Below are 16,645 nucleotides of genomic sequence, written 5' to 3' on the forward strand. Positions count from 1 at the left end.
AAACTTCTGTTTCCAGAAAGCTGAAAAGTTTGTTGTTCTCACTCCAATAACTCAAGGTTTTTTAAAAACGAAATCCCATCAGATTGCTGAAGATACAAACATTTAAAAAAACCTAAATTCCAGAAAATGATGACCCTTCCCAGAAAAGACAAACAGCTGCTTATATCCCTGGTGGGATTATGGGAGAGAGAAAGCAGCCAAAATTTATCAGCAACATGTAGGCTAGCATGACATTAAAATTCCCAAGCACCTGTCCATAGACCCACAAAGGCAACAGCCATCATTGAGTGCCAGGAACCCATTTGAAGTTCTTTACAAGGAGTATCATTTATTTATCACAATAACTCTATGAATATATTACTGCTACCTATATATGATTATTTTTGCTTTACAAATAAAGTAACTGAGGTGGAGAGGTCATCAGATCAAGGTTATGACATGAATAGGGGAGCCAGGATTTACGCTCAGGCAGTGTGACTGCATAGCTTTCAGTCTTACTATGCTTTTGTGTTTCCCAGTAAATAATGAGTCAAAGTTTGTTCATCAATATGGCCTGATAAAGTTATTTACTGATTGAATGAACCCAAATTATCAAGCACTTTTCCCACGTTTTCTACAAGGATGCAAACTCAAGACACAAAATGAGAAATTTAAGAGCACTGAAAAATCAGGGAAACTAGGTTGATGGAAATAGATGGTTTTTTATGGGTGCAGGTGCTATAGTTTTCTGCTCCAGAATTCTGATGTTTAAAATGTTGCCTATTTAAGATTTAACAACTCTTTTCTCTGCTTAAGTAGTATACAAGAATTAATTTGCATGTTAATTTAAAGTCTATCAGTATTATGTATAATTCTCTCTTTCCTCATTGTGGAAACCTATGCCTGGTATAGGGGATTCCCTGGTGGCTCTGACGGTAGACTCTGCCTGCAATGCAGGAGACCTGGGTTTGATTCCTGGGTCAGGGAAGACTCCCTGGAGAAGAAAATGGCAAGCCACTCCAGTATTCTCGCCTGGAAAATCCCATGGATGGAGGAGCCTGGCGGGCTACAGTCCATGGGGTTGCAAAAAGTCAGACATGACTGAGTGACTCCACTTTCATGCCTGGTATCCATAGGGGATGGGGCAGGTAAATTAAAGTTTCTACCATTTGGACCAACTCCTAGTGAAATAACTAGATATTTTTCAGAAAAAATCTAGAGACTTGAGATTTTTCTGAAGCTTCCTTTATCATTTAAAGCACAGGGTTTACAGTATATCACCCACCAAACACCTACAAGTCTCATGTTTGAATAAAAATAATAATATGAATATTTTGCTTATTCAGTTATTACAATCAACTTCCCAGACACCAAGAGCAATAAAGTCCTTTTCAATTTAGCAATGAGTTTGTAAAGGATTATGAAAATATTAGAACTTTCCCATATTTGATGTTTTCCCAAAATTTTATTTCCGGAAGTACTTTTTCTTAGGGGTCCCCAAGCAGAAGGAAGAAAGAATTAAATAGATTTTTGAAACTGTTGTCATGATTTATCTCGTTTGTTTGAACCAAGTAGTGAAATAATACATTAAGCTTTTCTGAGTTTGTTGTGAGTTTTCAGAACCACTTCTTGGTTTGTGGGGGAAAAAAAAGACTTGAACAAAGAAGCAACAAAGTCAATTAATATATTTTATTAAAAGTTTTATTTTTGAAGCCCATCAATGAGCAAATTCCAAAACAGTAGCAATACAGACAATTTCACAACATTTTGACATCTACTTAGCAGTCCATTTTTGCAAATGTTTCCTATAAACAAATACACTGGATTAAAACAACTGTGCCCTTAACCCCAAGTTCAATGCCTGAGTATTTATTTTGAGCACATAATAAAGCAGAGGCAATTACTTTTCCTGAACATTTTATTTCCATTCAGAGCTTAGCAATTACTTTAGCTTCACATTATTCTGTCATAAATGATAACCAAATGGCCTGAGTGGCTAAAATCATAAAACTATTATAAGCCAAGTCAATGTTATATATATATAAAGTTAATATAAAATGACAACTATACTGGTACACACTTGTTTTGGATCCTACTAGAAATATGCCAAAATAACAAGTTTTAGTAAAGACTGAGGTCCTTGGGTAGAGGGGGGGAAGAAGAGTCATATCATCAAAAATTATTAGGAAAACTGCAGGTTAAAAAAAAAATCAGCCTACAATTTAAACAAAATAAAGGAGGAAAGAAAAGTACAACATTGGGGCGATGACAATCCAGGAAACACACTCCTCATCCATCACAGACTTGCTCACCACCTCAAGAGCACAGCACCAGGCTCTTTAGGCACTGCTACTCTCCCAGTAAGTCTCTTTATGTGGAACAGAAACCTACATTTATGATCACAACAGAATTTTATAACTGCTCTTTCATCTCACAGCAAAAAACAGGAAAAAAGTGTTAGGGCCAGAGTGAACCTCAGAACATCTCAGTACCCCTGAAAATAGGGGCAAAAAGTGAATCATTAAGAAACAGTATCCAAAGAGCACTGTATTATCTGGTGTGATTTATAAAACAAGATTCAGTACTCTTTGATGGGAATAGCCATAGTAGCTGAAATTTAGGAATGTTTTGATGCTGATTTTTTTTTTTTTTTACTGATGTGGTACTCCAAGCTGTTAAGTTGGAACAAATTCCAAACTCACACTGACTCGCATCACCTCAGTTTAATAATCCAGTAAATGACAAAAAAGACAAATAATGAGAACAGCATCATATAGCAGAGCAACTTCGTTTGGCTTCCTCTGGATAAAAGCTTCAGTTTTCCCATAGTTTTACCTAGAAATCCAGTTGTAGAATCAAACTGTGAATCCTGTGAGGAAAAAAGGAAAACATAATGGTTGGATTCTAACATTCTACATATGCATATTTGAGTAATTTAATATACAGTTATTAGAATACACTTTTAATGACATATTCTGGAGCCTGTGTATAACTTGGATAATCAACCTGATTACTCCATGCAAAATAATTTTCTCAATAAATAAGCTCTTTCATTATCCAATAAACATTTTTTCAGCTCCAGAGTAATTCAAAATCCCAAAGTATTTAGGTCTTATTCCAATTATGTGGATTAAAAAACATTAACAATAAAAGTAAGAGGTTCATCTACCATCACACAGGTTTCCCCCTCATTTTGTTGGAGGTATCACTCTCCAAGGTTAAATTCCCAGTACAGCAATTTATCCACTGAATATGGTTAGCAGTTAAATCTACCTTTACTTTTCAGACCCTTTTGTTTAGGAAGCTGACTTCGAAGGTCAGCAGAATCTATTAAAAGTTAAGAGCCTATCATGCAGCGGTAGTAAACTGTGGCAAAGACTTCAAATATGGATGGGGAAAAGCTGCCACATTAAAACACAGCTAGAAAAGTCCTGAAGGGGAGAGAACTGCGCATGATTTGGAAAGACCGCACTTTTTTTAGAAATCTCAATAACCTGGGATGTAAGGTCCTGACATAACGATAGCCTCTGTACAGTTCAGGTTCTGGGCAGCTTAAGCACTTTACATGAATAGTTCTTCCCTAGGGCTATGCAACAGAATCACCTGGGATGTAAAATATTATCAAAATACATATACCGAGTGATGCCCCCTCCCTAAAACTCTCAATCAGTATATTTCAAGTGAGAACCAGGCATGGATATTTTCAAAGTTCCTCAAGTGATTCTCATGTACAACCTTCACTAGAAAATTTTCAGTGCAATATTCATTTTTAAATAGTACAATTTTAAAAGCATTTGAAGAAACTAGGGACGGTCCAGAGGAGTTTGACGTCCAAAATGAACAGTAAGGAATAAAAAGAGCCTCTAGCAAGGAAAGGCATACCTTACTGAGCTTGCTTAGAGAGAAAAGGCTTGGGGATGTTACTATATTCAGTCCTATTGACTCGTTCACAGTGATCCTTAGGAGATCAAGCAGAAGACAGGTTTACATTAAGTGAAAGACGTTTGGTTGACTGGATATAAAGCATTTACTTGGCAGTCTATATCCGCTGAGATCTTAAAGACGGCTTGAAATAGTCATTGTCCCGAGTCTCTAACAGTGTTCTAAATACAAGATAAAATATACACTCACTCCTACCTCCTCCTCCTACTCATGTGGGTTAGGCGAGATGAAAAATGTAAAAATAGGGCAGAAACAACTCTTAGAGTTATTCCAAGCCAAATTTGAGAATATCCAGTCAAGTTTCTTAAAGTTAAAATCATAACCACTTACCATTTCAGCTAATAATTTATTTTGATGTTTAACTTCATGCCCTATTTCAATGGAAAGCTACAAAGAAGAAAGCATAAACATTATTACTTACCTAAATGTTTTTAAGTGTTATAAACTAAAAACAACAATGCCATTCTAAGCATAAATGTTTTCTCAAATAAAACTGTCTTAAAAATATAAAATATACTTTATTCTTTGGTTATTTTTCCCACTGAAATTAATGAAAACTAACTTAGAAATTAAATGTCCACTTTTAAATGATGGGTGTATCTAAGAAGTCATAACAAAGAAAATTAGAAAATATCTGTAGCAGAATAAAAGTGAAGAGAATTTATCAGAATTTGTTGCATGCAGTGAAGCTGATCAATGCAATTAAATTCAACATGGAATCTTGCATAAGGGATGAAAACAAATAATGAACACTGGCATAAAATTTTGTGAAATTTGGATAAAAGCTGTAGTTAATAACACTGTATCATATGTTAATTTCCTTTTTTTTTTAACATAGTATATATGGGGTTTTTAAAGTATCTTTGATATTAAGTTCTCAGTTTGATATTAACTTCACATTTAAATGCTTTGCTCTCTGCAATCACCCTGTTTTTTCGATCTTTTAACTTTGTTGAGGCTTTCAATGGCCAAGTCAAAGATCTCTCTTGGGAAATGTCCCATTGCACTTGAAAATATGTGGGTTATTTTCAAATATCTTTTGATACTGATCTCTAACATAATTCCACAGTGGTAAGAGAACAGACACTGTATGATTTCAATACCTTTAGGCCATCAAGTTTCTGCACTTGGTCTTATCCTCTGGATATGCTTCAGTGTCTCCTAGTTTATAGTCTATGGGAACTTGATAGAATTCATATCATTATGTGTGAAAACTGTATAAATCTTAATTATATTGAATTGGCTCACAGTGTTTTCAAGTCTACTATATCGTTCTACTTTTCTGTCTATTCATTCTATTCATTTTTGAGAGTTTGATAGTGAAAATTCAACTAAAAGTCTTAATCTACATAATTAATTGTAATATATAGTGGAAATATTATTCATTCTGTATTTTCCAAGTCTCCTATAAAGTTACCTTAGTTTCATAATTAAAAAGAAAACCAATTTAGAATCTCTATTCCTTCTCAACTATAGACATTGTCTCTCTGTTCTTCATTTTGATTTAAACTTAATATTCAATTCCATCTTTTAATTTAGGTACATGTTTCTTTCCTGTCCTCTTATCCTTGAATTCTTTTTTCTCTCTTTATATCATTCACACAATAGCATTTGTTTGTATATTTCTTCATTTACATTTTAAAAATGTTATCTAAGTTCCCATATTAAGTTCAGATATAAGTAATATTTTCCTAATGAATGTGACATTACTTTGACTATAAGCCTAAATTAATTATTTCTTTAGATTGTAAAGGTATTGTTTCTTCAAAATTTGATAACAAACTGGAAAAAATTTACAAGTTAGTGTTACCCACATCATGAAGCTATGCAGAGAAGAGGCTGAGTCTGAATGAAGATTCAAATCAAAACCTATCTAATACTTCATATGATAAATTCATCAAAGACTTCACTTCTAAAATAGCTGAATAAATACACTACTACTAAATCTTGGAAACTACTAAAAATCATGGTAAACCACTGCAAATATTGTCCTCAACTTATTTTGTAAGTATCTGGGGTAATATCAACACAAAATCATTCTAGGATTCTATAGATCAGAATATAAGCTTTTCCACAAAATTTAACAATTCAGAAATAATAAAGCAACTATGAAACTAGCCAGCCCAAATCGCCGAACTACTTTTACAACTGTCATTCATGCAGGGAAAGAAATATGCATGAGAAAAAGGCTTTCTTCTAACAAGGAGCCTAAAATATCAATATTGGAATTAAAAAAAATCATTTAATTCTTAATTTCCTCCAAAATGTTGTATTTTCTAAGTTATTAACATTATACAATATTGCTTAGTTCATAGACCAACTCCTTTTGATTTAATTAGACCTTGAAAACAATACTCATTTCAGGAGATAACAGTCTCTAGGCTGAAATACAATTCAATTTTCCAAAGACTAATGAACTATCAATTAAGTTTTGGCAACATAAGCTTCCAATGAATGCTCTATAAGTGTACCACACATGTTTATTTTAAGGCATAATCAAAACTGTCTTTTTGTAATTCCTTTATTTAATACATATTAACTCAATACACTATAAGGAAATACGTTAAGTGCTATGCAGAATGTAAAACTACAGTAGAAAACGCTGTATTCTGATAAATTTTTTTTACATACAAATAATTCCAATGCAGATCGTTATGCAATAAGTGCTACAGAAATGGTACAAATGATCTTACGTTCACAAGGAAAAGGTTAGGTTTATGTGGTGATCAGCTGAAGCCTGGAGGAGAGAAGGTGAAAAGAAGAGATGGAGCCTTTCAGATGGGTAAGACTTCAGCCAGGGTCAGGAGGGAGAGGGTGCCCTAGGCAAGGGGACTGCATGACCCAAGATGCAGGAGTGGGAGGGCGACAGCGCGCACAGGGCACGAGGGATGCACAAATCCGTCTGGCGGCAGCACGCACACATTCTGAAGCACAGGAGGTGAGGTCTAAAACGCTGGGGCAATCTCTGCAGAACCTGTCTCATCAAGCTACAGAGTAGGAACTTCATTTCTTACATCATGGGAGGCCACTAAGACTTCTGGGAGTGTAGAATGCAATTTAAAAAATACTCTAAAAACCAAGAAGATGACTGTGATGACTACTGGGTGTAGCTCAGACCAAAACATACGAAAAATGGGAAACAGGTTAAAAGGCTTTCCCAATAGTCCACTGAAGAAAACCGGGCAAAGTATTAGAAACAGGAAGGTCAAAATAGGAACAGTAGAGAGAAAGAACATAGGACTTGGTGACTGACACGAGGTTCAAAGGCAAAAACACAAAAGACTGAGATTTGTAGCTTTTTGAGACTAGAAGAAGAAAAGTCAGAAGATGGGCTGCTTGGGGGTGGAAGGTAGAATGCTCTGAGATATTACTACATTGTAAATGTACTGCAGTATTGCAAAATACTACAAGCAGTATTTTAGATTTAACCACCAAAAAAAGCTGAAGTTAAAAAAATATATACATATATATAACTTCAGTTTTTTTTGGTGGTTAAATATATATATATATATATATATTTATATATATAAATATATACACACCATAAGTTTTGACATTTTCTAATCTGTACTCAGATTGTGTTTAAATTTTGAGTCACGTTGCTAAAACTTAACTGATATTTCATTAGTTTTTGGAAAGTAGAATTGTATTCAGTCTGGAGACTGTTACATTCTGAAATTAATATTATTTTCAAGGTCTTAATAAATAAATAGGAATTGATTATTGAACTAACAATATCATATAATGTTAATAATTTGGAAAATACAACATTTAGAGGAAATTAAGAATTACTTGAGTTTTAATACCAATATTGATAATTTAGGCTCCTTATTAAAAGAAAGCTTTTTTTCTCATGGAAATTTCTTTCCCTGGAATAAATGACAGTTGTATTAAAGAAAGTACAGTACTTGCATGCAATCACAAAAACGTAAGGATGATCTGTTTGTTTCGAAGGCAAACCATTCAATATCACAGTAATCCATGTCTATGCCCCGACCAGTAACACTGAAGAAGCTGAAGTAGCTGAAGCAGAATGGTTCTATGAAGACCTACAAGGCCTTTTAGAACTAACACTCAAAAAAGATGTCCTTTTCATTATAGGGGACTGGAATGCAAAAGTACGAAGTCAAAAAACACCTGGAGTAACAGGCAAATTTTGCCTTGGAGTACAGAATGAAGCAGGGCAAAGGCTAATGTAGTTCTGCCAAGAGAACGCACTGGTCATAGCAAACACCCTCTTCCAACAACACAAGAGAAGACTCTACACATGGACATCATCAGATGGTCAACACCAAAATCAGATTGATTATATTCTTTGCAGCCAAAGATGGAGAAGCTCTATACAGTCAGCAAAAACAAGACCAGGAGCTGACTGTGGCTCGGATCATGAACTCCTTATTGCCAAATTCAGACATTGAAGAAACAAGGGAAAACCACTAGACCATTCAGGTATGACCTAAATCATATCCCTTATGATTATACAGTGGAAGTGAGAAATAGATTTCAGGGACTAGATCTGATAGACAGAGTGCCTGAAGAACTATAGATGAAGGTTCGTGACACTGTACAGGAGATGGGAATGAAGACCATCCTCAAGAAAAAGAAATGCAAAAAAGCAAAATGGCTGTCTGAGGAGGCCTTACAAATAGCTGTGAAAACAAGGGAAGTGAAAAGCAAAGGAGAAAAGGAAAGATATAGGCCTCTGAATGCAGAGTTCCAAAGAATAGCAAGGAGAGATAAGAAAGCCTTCCTCAGCGATCAGTGCAAAGAAATAGAGGAAAACATTAGACTGGGAAAGAATAGAGATCTCTTCAAGAAAATTAGAGATAGCAAGGGAACTTTTCATGTAAAGATGGGCTCAATAAAGGACAGAAATGGTATGGACCTAACAGAAGCAAAAGATATTAAGAAGAGGGAGCAAGAATACACAGAAGAACTGTTCAGAAAAGATCTTCATGACCCAGATAATCACGATGGTGTGATCACTCACCTAGAGCCAGATATCCTGGGATGTGAAGTCAAGTGGGCCTTAGGAAGAATCACTACGAACAAAGCTAGTGAGGTGATGGAACTCAAGTTAAGCTATTTCAAATCCTAAAAGATGATGCTGTGAAAGTGCTGCACTCAATATGCCAGCAAATTTGGACAACTCAGCAGTGGCCACAGAACTGGAAAAGGTCAGTTTTCATTCCAATCCCCCAAAAAAGGTAATGCCAAAGAATGTTCAAACTACTGCATAACTGCACTCATCTCACATGCTAGCAAAGTAATGCTCAAAATTCTCCAAGCCAGGCTTCAGCAATACATGAACCATGAACTTCCATATGTTCAAGTAGGATTTAGAAAAGGCAGAGGAACCAGGGATCAAATTGCCAACATCTGTTGGATAATCGAAAAAGCAAGAGAGTTCCAGAAAAACATCTATTTCTGCTTTATTGACTATGCCAAAGCCTTTGACTGTGTGGATCACAATAAACTGTGGAAATTTTTGAAAGAAATGGGAATACCAGTCCACCTAACCTGCCTCCTGTGAAATCTGTATCCAGATCAAGAAGCAACAGTTAGAACTGGACATGGAACATGGGTCCAAATAGGAAAAGGAGTACGTCAAGGCTGTATATTGTCACCTGCTTATTTAACTTCTATGCAGAGTACATCATGAGAAACGCTGGGTTGGAAGAAGCACAAGCTGGAATAAAGATTTCTGGGAGAAATATCAGTAACCTCAGATATGCAGATGACACCACCCTTATGGCAGAAAGTGAAGAGGAACTCAAAAGCCTCTTGATGAAAGTGAAAGAGGAGAGTGAAAAAGTTGGCTTAAAGTTCAACATTCAGAAAACTAAGATCATGGTATCCAGTCCCATCACTTCATGGCAAATAGATGGGGACACAGTGGAAACAGTGGCTGACTTTAATTTTGGGGCTCCAAAATCACTGCAGATGGTGACTGCAGCCATGAAATTAAAAGACACTTACTCCCTGGAAGGAAAGTTATGACCAACCTAGACAGCGTATTATAAAGCAGAGACATTACTTTGTCAACAAAGGTCCGTCTCGTCAAGGCTATGGTTTTTCCAGTGGTCATGTATGGATATGAGAGTTGGACTGTAAAGAAAGCTGAGCGCCGAAGAATTGATGCTTTTGAATTGTGGTGTTGGAGAAGACTCTTGAGAGTCCCTTGGACTGCAAAGAGATCCAACCAGTCCATCCTAAAGGAGACCAGTCCTGGGTGTTCATTGGAAGGACTGATGTTGAAGCTGAAAATCCAATACTTTCGCAACCTGATGCAAAGAGCTGACTCATTTGCAAAGACCCTGATGCTGGGAAAGATTAAGGGCAGGAGGAGAAGGGGACGACAGAGGATGAGATGGTTGGATGGCATCACCGACTCAATGGACATGAGTTCGGGTAAACTCCACGAGTTGGTGATGGACAGGGAGGCCTGGCGTGCTGGAGTCTATGGAGTCACAAAGAGTCGGACACAACTAAGTGACTGAACTGAATTTAGGTGATTTGGGCTATCTAGGTGCTTTATTATCCCTGAATTGTTAAATCTAGGGGGAAAGCGCGTATCACTGAACTATACCGTTTTGTGGGACTAAATCCCCTATGCCAGTAAAAATAAACATTTTTAAACTGTTTTAATTTGTACTGGAGTACAGCCAATTAACAATATTGTGACAGTGCAGGTGAACTGCCAAGGGACTCAATGGATACACATATATCCGTTCTCCTGCATACAACCCTCTCATCCAGGCTGCCACACACATTGAGCAGAGTTCCCTGTACTATACACTAAGTCCTTGTTGGTTATCCATTTTAAATATAGCAGCGTGTACATGTCATGTACAAACTGAAAAGTACCTGTTATATACTTACAGATTTTATCGCAGTTACTTTGTTTCTCAGACTTTCCGTGAGTCTCTCGTTCTCCTCTTCACAGGCACTATACCCACTATTAGGATAGCCATAGTTCCCATAGTTGCCAGGGGGTACTCCTTCACCTGCAAGGATCAGTTCTGAGCAGAGTTGTAGCAAAAACAAGTCCCTTCTGAAACCCTGACTAGAAAGAACCGAAAAAGACCCCTGGAGGCCACTGGCAGACAGACCAGGTATGTCTGTAATACTCACACTTCAAATGAACTTTAAAAATTAATAACCAGTGCCAGTGCACCAGCCCCAAGCATCCAGGATCGTGCATCGAACCTGGACTGGCAACTTGTTTCATACATGATATTATACATGTTTCAATGTCATTCTCCCAGAGGGATGGTATGGAGAGGGAGGAGGGAGGAGGGAGGAGGGAGGAGGGAGGAGGGTTCCGGATGGGGAACACATGTATACCTGTGGCGGATTCATTTCGATATTTGGCAAAACTAATACAATATTATAAAGTTTAAAAATAAAATAAAATTAAAAAAAAATAAATAAAAATTAATAACCAAACAGAGTTCAGAACAACTCTAATAACCTCTCTTAAGCAAAGGATACTGAATTCAGCTCAATACGCATTTGTTGACTGCTTACTGATTGCCCACAAAACTGTGAAATACACACTGATATATAAGGGTATTCTGGACATATTTCCTGCTCTCTAGAACTACACCATTAAACACACACCCCTAAAATTAGTAACATCAACTACCTATGGAAGAATCTTGGCTGTGCAGGGAAAGGCAGAGACAGGATAATACAACAGGATGGAGTTAATGGTAGAGGGAAGGTCCTTTATGGGCAGCTCTTTTAAACAGAAGCGAGTGAAAATAACTTATGGAGAATATTAACTCAGATTTAAGAGGAAGACTCATTCATTCTTCAACAAATACTTGATAAACTATCATGCATCAGATCCCTTGTTCTTTCTAGGTGCTATCAATACTTTTCAGAGCTCTTCTTCTAGGGAAGAACATTGGGATACAGGACAACAGTCCCAGGCACTGCCCAATATAACTTGATATTCATCCGGCACTCCAACAGGTGGAGTGAGCCTTGAACAGTGAATACATGTACTAACACGTTGGAGGACTGAGAAAGGAAAGCATAGTTGAGGGTATTATTTAACTGCAATTAAAAGAGAAAAAAAAACTGTTGACAATTTTCTCAGTGAAATAAGAAAAAAGCCTGTCTTTGAAAAATGGTGATCTTTTGGGGGAAAAAAAACTGTAGAGAATAATGGAGGAAAATAACTGGGGTTGTACAGGATTACTACAGGGGTAAAGCAATTGTGGCTGAGGCAATTATACTGTAGTGTGATTTTTCACCTGGATGTGTGATTTTTCTGCAGAAAAACTGATCAGCCTATATCAGCCCATGAGAACCTGGAGGGTTAGACTGAAACAAGAGTTGGAGTGCAGTGCTGGGGCTGCTGAAGAACAGAGCCCCAAGACGTTGAGATTCCTTGTCAAAAGAGTAGGTGATATATATGGATTCTGGGGACTAGACTGGACAAGGATTGTACTGGCAATGGAAGCCCGGCTCTATGGAGGAAAGGGATAATACAGAGACTAGAGGCCTCCATCTACTCAGAGTGAATGAAGTGGCTCTGACAGTAAGATGGAAGTGCAGAAAGTAGCAGGCATCACTGGTGACTGATGGAAGTGTCGGAAAGTGAACAGAAAGCTCTTTCCAGGCATAGTAAAACTCACTTTCTCTAAAAAGCAAAATCCTCTTTTGAATTCTTACAGTTCTGACTATACATAACACTAATATCATGCTCTGGACTGCACTCCAAGGGCAGAAACTAAATTTGTTCTGCCCATGGCTATAGATCCCCCCAAACATATATACACAGCAAGGCACAGCCAGTAAATACGTGTAAATGAACCAACTAATGAACAGAATCTGAAATCAGTTATTCAGCTTTGAATGTGTCTGCCTTTGTCAACAGTGGGGTCATAAGCTTCTTTGAGGACAAAAGCGGCGTCTCAGCCTGTTTCTGTATCCCTGTATCTAACAAGTACTTCGAGCAGGAGACACACAATCTCTACCACCACAAAAACCACAACAAAATGTTAAACAAGTATATTACTGAGGAGAAAGAGTTGCCTTCCTCAAATTTCCAACTGCTGATCCATCATCTACAAAGTTCTCTAAGTGTGCCATTGTACAACGGAAGGACAAGTGACTACACATAATATTTCCCTCTACTCAACAATTAAAAGAATCATTTAAAAATGCATTCTCATCCTATTCACCAATGATATGCTATACAAAGTCTACTTCAATAAAGACCAAAATCCTTAAAGGAAATAAAAATCTCTTCATATTTTATACGATTAATATGCTACATAAATAATGTTCACCCAGTAAGTCATTACTGACTGGTTGAATTAACCACTTGACAACTTCCCCAAGGAATTCAGTTCTAAATTACTGGCTATTTGTTTCCATTTCCTTCATTATTATTTTTGCATATCTTATTTTTATTTTTAGAGTTCTTCTGCACTGTTCCATTTATTAAAAGTGAAATTCCCATTTTATTTATTGTCCAGAAAGCTTTCAAAGCACCTTCTCCCATTAAAGAGTTAATCTTCCCCCACACTATCATCCATTCCCAGTATTTAAAAAAAAACAAATTAAAAGTTAGGAGTTGTTATTCCAAGTTTAGCCACTTGTTTTGTGACTTACTGGCATGAAAATTTGTAGGAAAGCTAATGGGGGTCAAAGATAATCCTCACACTGTGTCCATAAGCAAATGCTACTTCTGCATAGTTTGTATCATAAATGAACCGAGTCACTTAAGACAGTCATGTGAACTGTGGGCCTGCAGAGGGAAATGGCAACCCAGTCCAGTATCCTTGCCTGGAAAATTCCCTGGACAGAGGAGTCTGGCAGGCTATAGGTCTTGGGGTCACAAAGAGTTAGGCCCGACTGAGGCACCAAGCATGCAGATGAAGTGCGGGGGGCTTCTCTACATGAATATTTATCAGATTAATGACCCCAATACACATTGATACTTAAAAAAGAAAAAAAGCTCTTGTCACATCACTCCAATGTAATTTACAACAACAGACACCTAAGGAATCATCTTTCCTCCTCTCAACTACAGGGGAGTTTAAAAACAAACTAAAACAAAAACAAAAACACTCTATCCTAGAGATTCTAACTTAGTTGGTCTGGGCTGGGGTCCAGGTATTCAAGCCTTAAAAGCTCTCTAGGTGATTCTAGTGCACAGTCAGGGCTCAGAACCACCATCTCTCAAGTTCTTCTCTCTGCACTTTCACAGCATACTGCTGCACAAAACTTTCAAAAAGGCCCAAAGACCTACTGATGAGATCCAAATTCTTTGACCTGGTACTCAAAGGTCTCCACATGGTTGGTTCTGGTTCTATGTCTCCTACTTCAACCGAATTGGTTTAATCATAATCCCTTAAACACATCATTCATAATTCTAGATTCTAGTCCTACAATTGTTTTGGTGCAAGGAGAGGGTCACCCTTCCAACTGGAAACAAACTCTCCTACACTTTGCTATTTAAGCTGCAGTTGAGGCTTCTATGTCCACACAAATTACCAAGCACTCTCTGTGAAATCCCTGGGATATTCACGGCCTGTAGAACTTATTTGGTATTTGGTTGTATAGCTACCACCTTGTACTATAACTTATCTTTGTACATATTTCTACTCCTCAACTAGATTAGAAGCTTGGGGAACATGAACAGAGCTACACAGGACTGCATGTGAGTGCTCAGTCCTGACTGACTCTTTGTGACCCCATGGACTATAGCCCACCAGGCTCCTCTGTCCATGGGATTTTCCAGGCAAGAATACTGGAGTGGGTTCTTTCTTCAGGGGATCTTCCTGACCCAGGGATCGAACCTTCATCTCGTGTGCACCTCCAGCACTGGCAGGTGGATTCTCTACCACTAAGCCACAGGGAAGCCACAAAGGACTGTATACCTACAGCTTATGCAAATACACAATAAATGTTTGCTGTCATTAATGATAAAAAGGAAACTCATTTAGGCATATAAAACTACACTTACCCATGGTGGATTCATGTTGATGTATGGCAAAACCAATATTGTAAAGTAAAAAAATAAATAAATAATAAAAATGCAGTACACACACACAAAAAAGAAACTATACTTGTTCAAAATGAGTTATTTTTTTTTCTATACAATTTACCCAGCCAATTTTCCTTTTATGACCCAAGTATTCACAAAAACTACATTTTTCAAGAGCTTTTTCTCATACTACAATTTACTAATCAATGTACATGCCTAGAGTTACTGGCAACTTTCACTAACTTTAAATACCTGACACTTTTGAATAACTTTTTTTCCATCGAATTATAAGAATTGAAAAAGGTAACAAACATTATCCTTTTTCAAGTATTTCATATATTTTCTCAGGCCTACTGTATACTAATATGGCAGGTTTCTTCTTCTTTTTCCCAGTCATCTCTTAATAGTTCCAGAACCAGAAAATGCTGTTTTAATGGATTTGTGCTGTAACAGCCCACTGTAAATTCTTGTGCCTAATTTGTTCTGCTGCTTGGTGAACTACTTTCTAGGCCAAAAGTCAAGCACAAATGCTAAGTCACCAGGTATTACTACATTCTACCGTCTTACCAGTGGAACAAGGGTGAGATAAGAAATGTTCTGGGTAAAATGGCCTTTGACTCCGAAGATCCACATCACGGCCTTTAACAAAAATGACACTTGGGTTTACCTGTGAAACTCACTGTTACCAGGCTAATACGGTTATTATCAGTGTGCTTTGCATGCAACAGTCTTCAAACTTCACTTCTCAAGAAACTAACATTAGGTCCAGTAGAGAGAAGCGAAGACAGACTTCAGCAACTATGGAAACTCAGCAATTTCCATAACCGCGCTCAGTCAGTAACACTACAAAAAAACTCCTCACTGCGTTGGTACCTGTACATACCTCACCCCGAGTTCTCCACTATTCCATCTAAACCTACCATCCATAACTTGAGACAGAACCAAACTTAAGGAACCCCCTAGGTTCTGGAACAAACGGTGGTGTTTCCACTTGACACCACTTCCAAAGACTCCTCCATACACCCTGCTCTCTGCCTCAGGTTCCACAGACAAGAGGCCAGTCCGATTTCCCCCCCGCGCCCCTGCGCCCAGCACCGCCAGTTCTAGGGTCCCGGAACTTCGAATCTCAGCCTCTTCTTACCCAGGCCTGCACGCCTCATCCTGCCAGAGGAGCGGGGGAAAAGGCGAGCAGAGGGGTGGGTAGGAAGAGGCCAAGGACCACCTCAGGACCAGTGCCCGGCGAAACAGCAACTTCTTCCTCCAATGCGCCACGACATCAATAGAGTCTAAACACCGCGCTGGCTGATGGCGTCATCCAAGGCGCTTACTGGCGCCCTGCGCAGCGGCTTGAACGGCATTCTGGGAAATATAGTTCGCCGCCGAGGCCGACAGTGAGGCCGGGACTTGGAGTGAACCCGGGTGAAGAAGTGGGCGGGGCTCCCGGCAAAGGGGCGCGTCTGCTTCAGCTGCCACTCAGGACCTGGGACTCAGACTCCGGACCTGGGACCCTGGATCTCCGCTCCTGGACTGGCTCTTTCTCTCAGCTGCCGGACCCCGAATTTAAATCAGTACATCTGTCTTTCCCAGACCATGAGAGGATGGTTAACTTCTCTTTCCTGATTCCGCCTCTCACTGCCTGTCACCACGAGTTAGTTCAGGTAAAGTCGAAGAAAACTTTATCCAAGTTTCTGGTCTCACACATAAGTAATCTAAGAG

At 38.1% G+C, this 16,645-nt stretch overlaps 1 protein-coding gene and 1 long non-coding RNA gene across 2 annotated transcripts in view; one reads left to right on the forward strand and one right to left on the reverse strand.

Annotated features, from left to right (window-relative positions):
* LOC109558213 (uncharacterized) overlaps positions 1–16,645 on the forward strand; it is a 62,799-nt gene that overhangs the window by 17,981 nt on the left and 28,173 nt on the right. The gene's annotated exons all lie outside the window — the stretch shown is intronic.
* BET1 (Bet1 golgi vesicular membrane trafficking protein) lies at positions 1,663–16,248 on the reverse strand. The gene is made up of 4 exons (XM_019959689.2): positions 16,071–16,248; positions 10,804–10,928; positions 4,252–4,308; positions 1,663–2,848 (listed from the first exon to the last, which is right to left on the reverse strand). The coding sequence occupies exons 1-4, from the start codon at positions 16,087–16,089 to the stop codon at positions 2,693–2,695; spliced, it is 357 nt and encodes a 118-aa protein (XP_019815248.1). The 5' UTR covers positions 16,090–16,248; the 3' UTR covers positions 1,663–2,692.

Source organism: Bos indicus, chromosome 4 (assembly GCF_029378745.1).
Source record: "Bos indicus isolate NIAB-ARS_2022 breed Sahiwal x Tharparkar chromosome 4, NIAB-ARS_B.indTharparkar_mat_pri_1.0, whole genome shotgun sequence".
Lineage (NCBI taxonomy): Eukaryota > Metazoa > Chordata > Mammalia > Artiodactyla > Bovidae > Bos > Bos indicus.

Bases quoted from the DNA above. Each gene is read 5' to 3' on its own strand.
- BET1 (XM_019959689.2), bottom strand. The intron at 4,309-10,803 runs GTAAGTATATAA...TCTTCTTTGTAG, and splicing joins AAGTAACTGCGATAAAATCT to CTTTCCATTGAAATAGGGCA. The intron at 2,849-4,251 runs GTAAGTGGTTAT...TTTTCCTCACAG, and splicing joins ATAAATTATTAGCTGAAATG to GATTCACAGTTTGATTCTAC.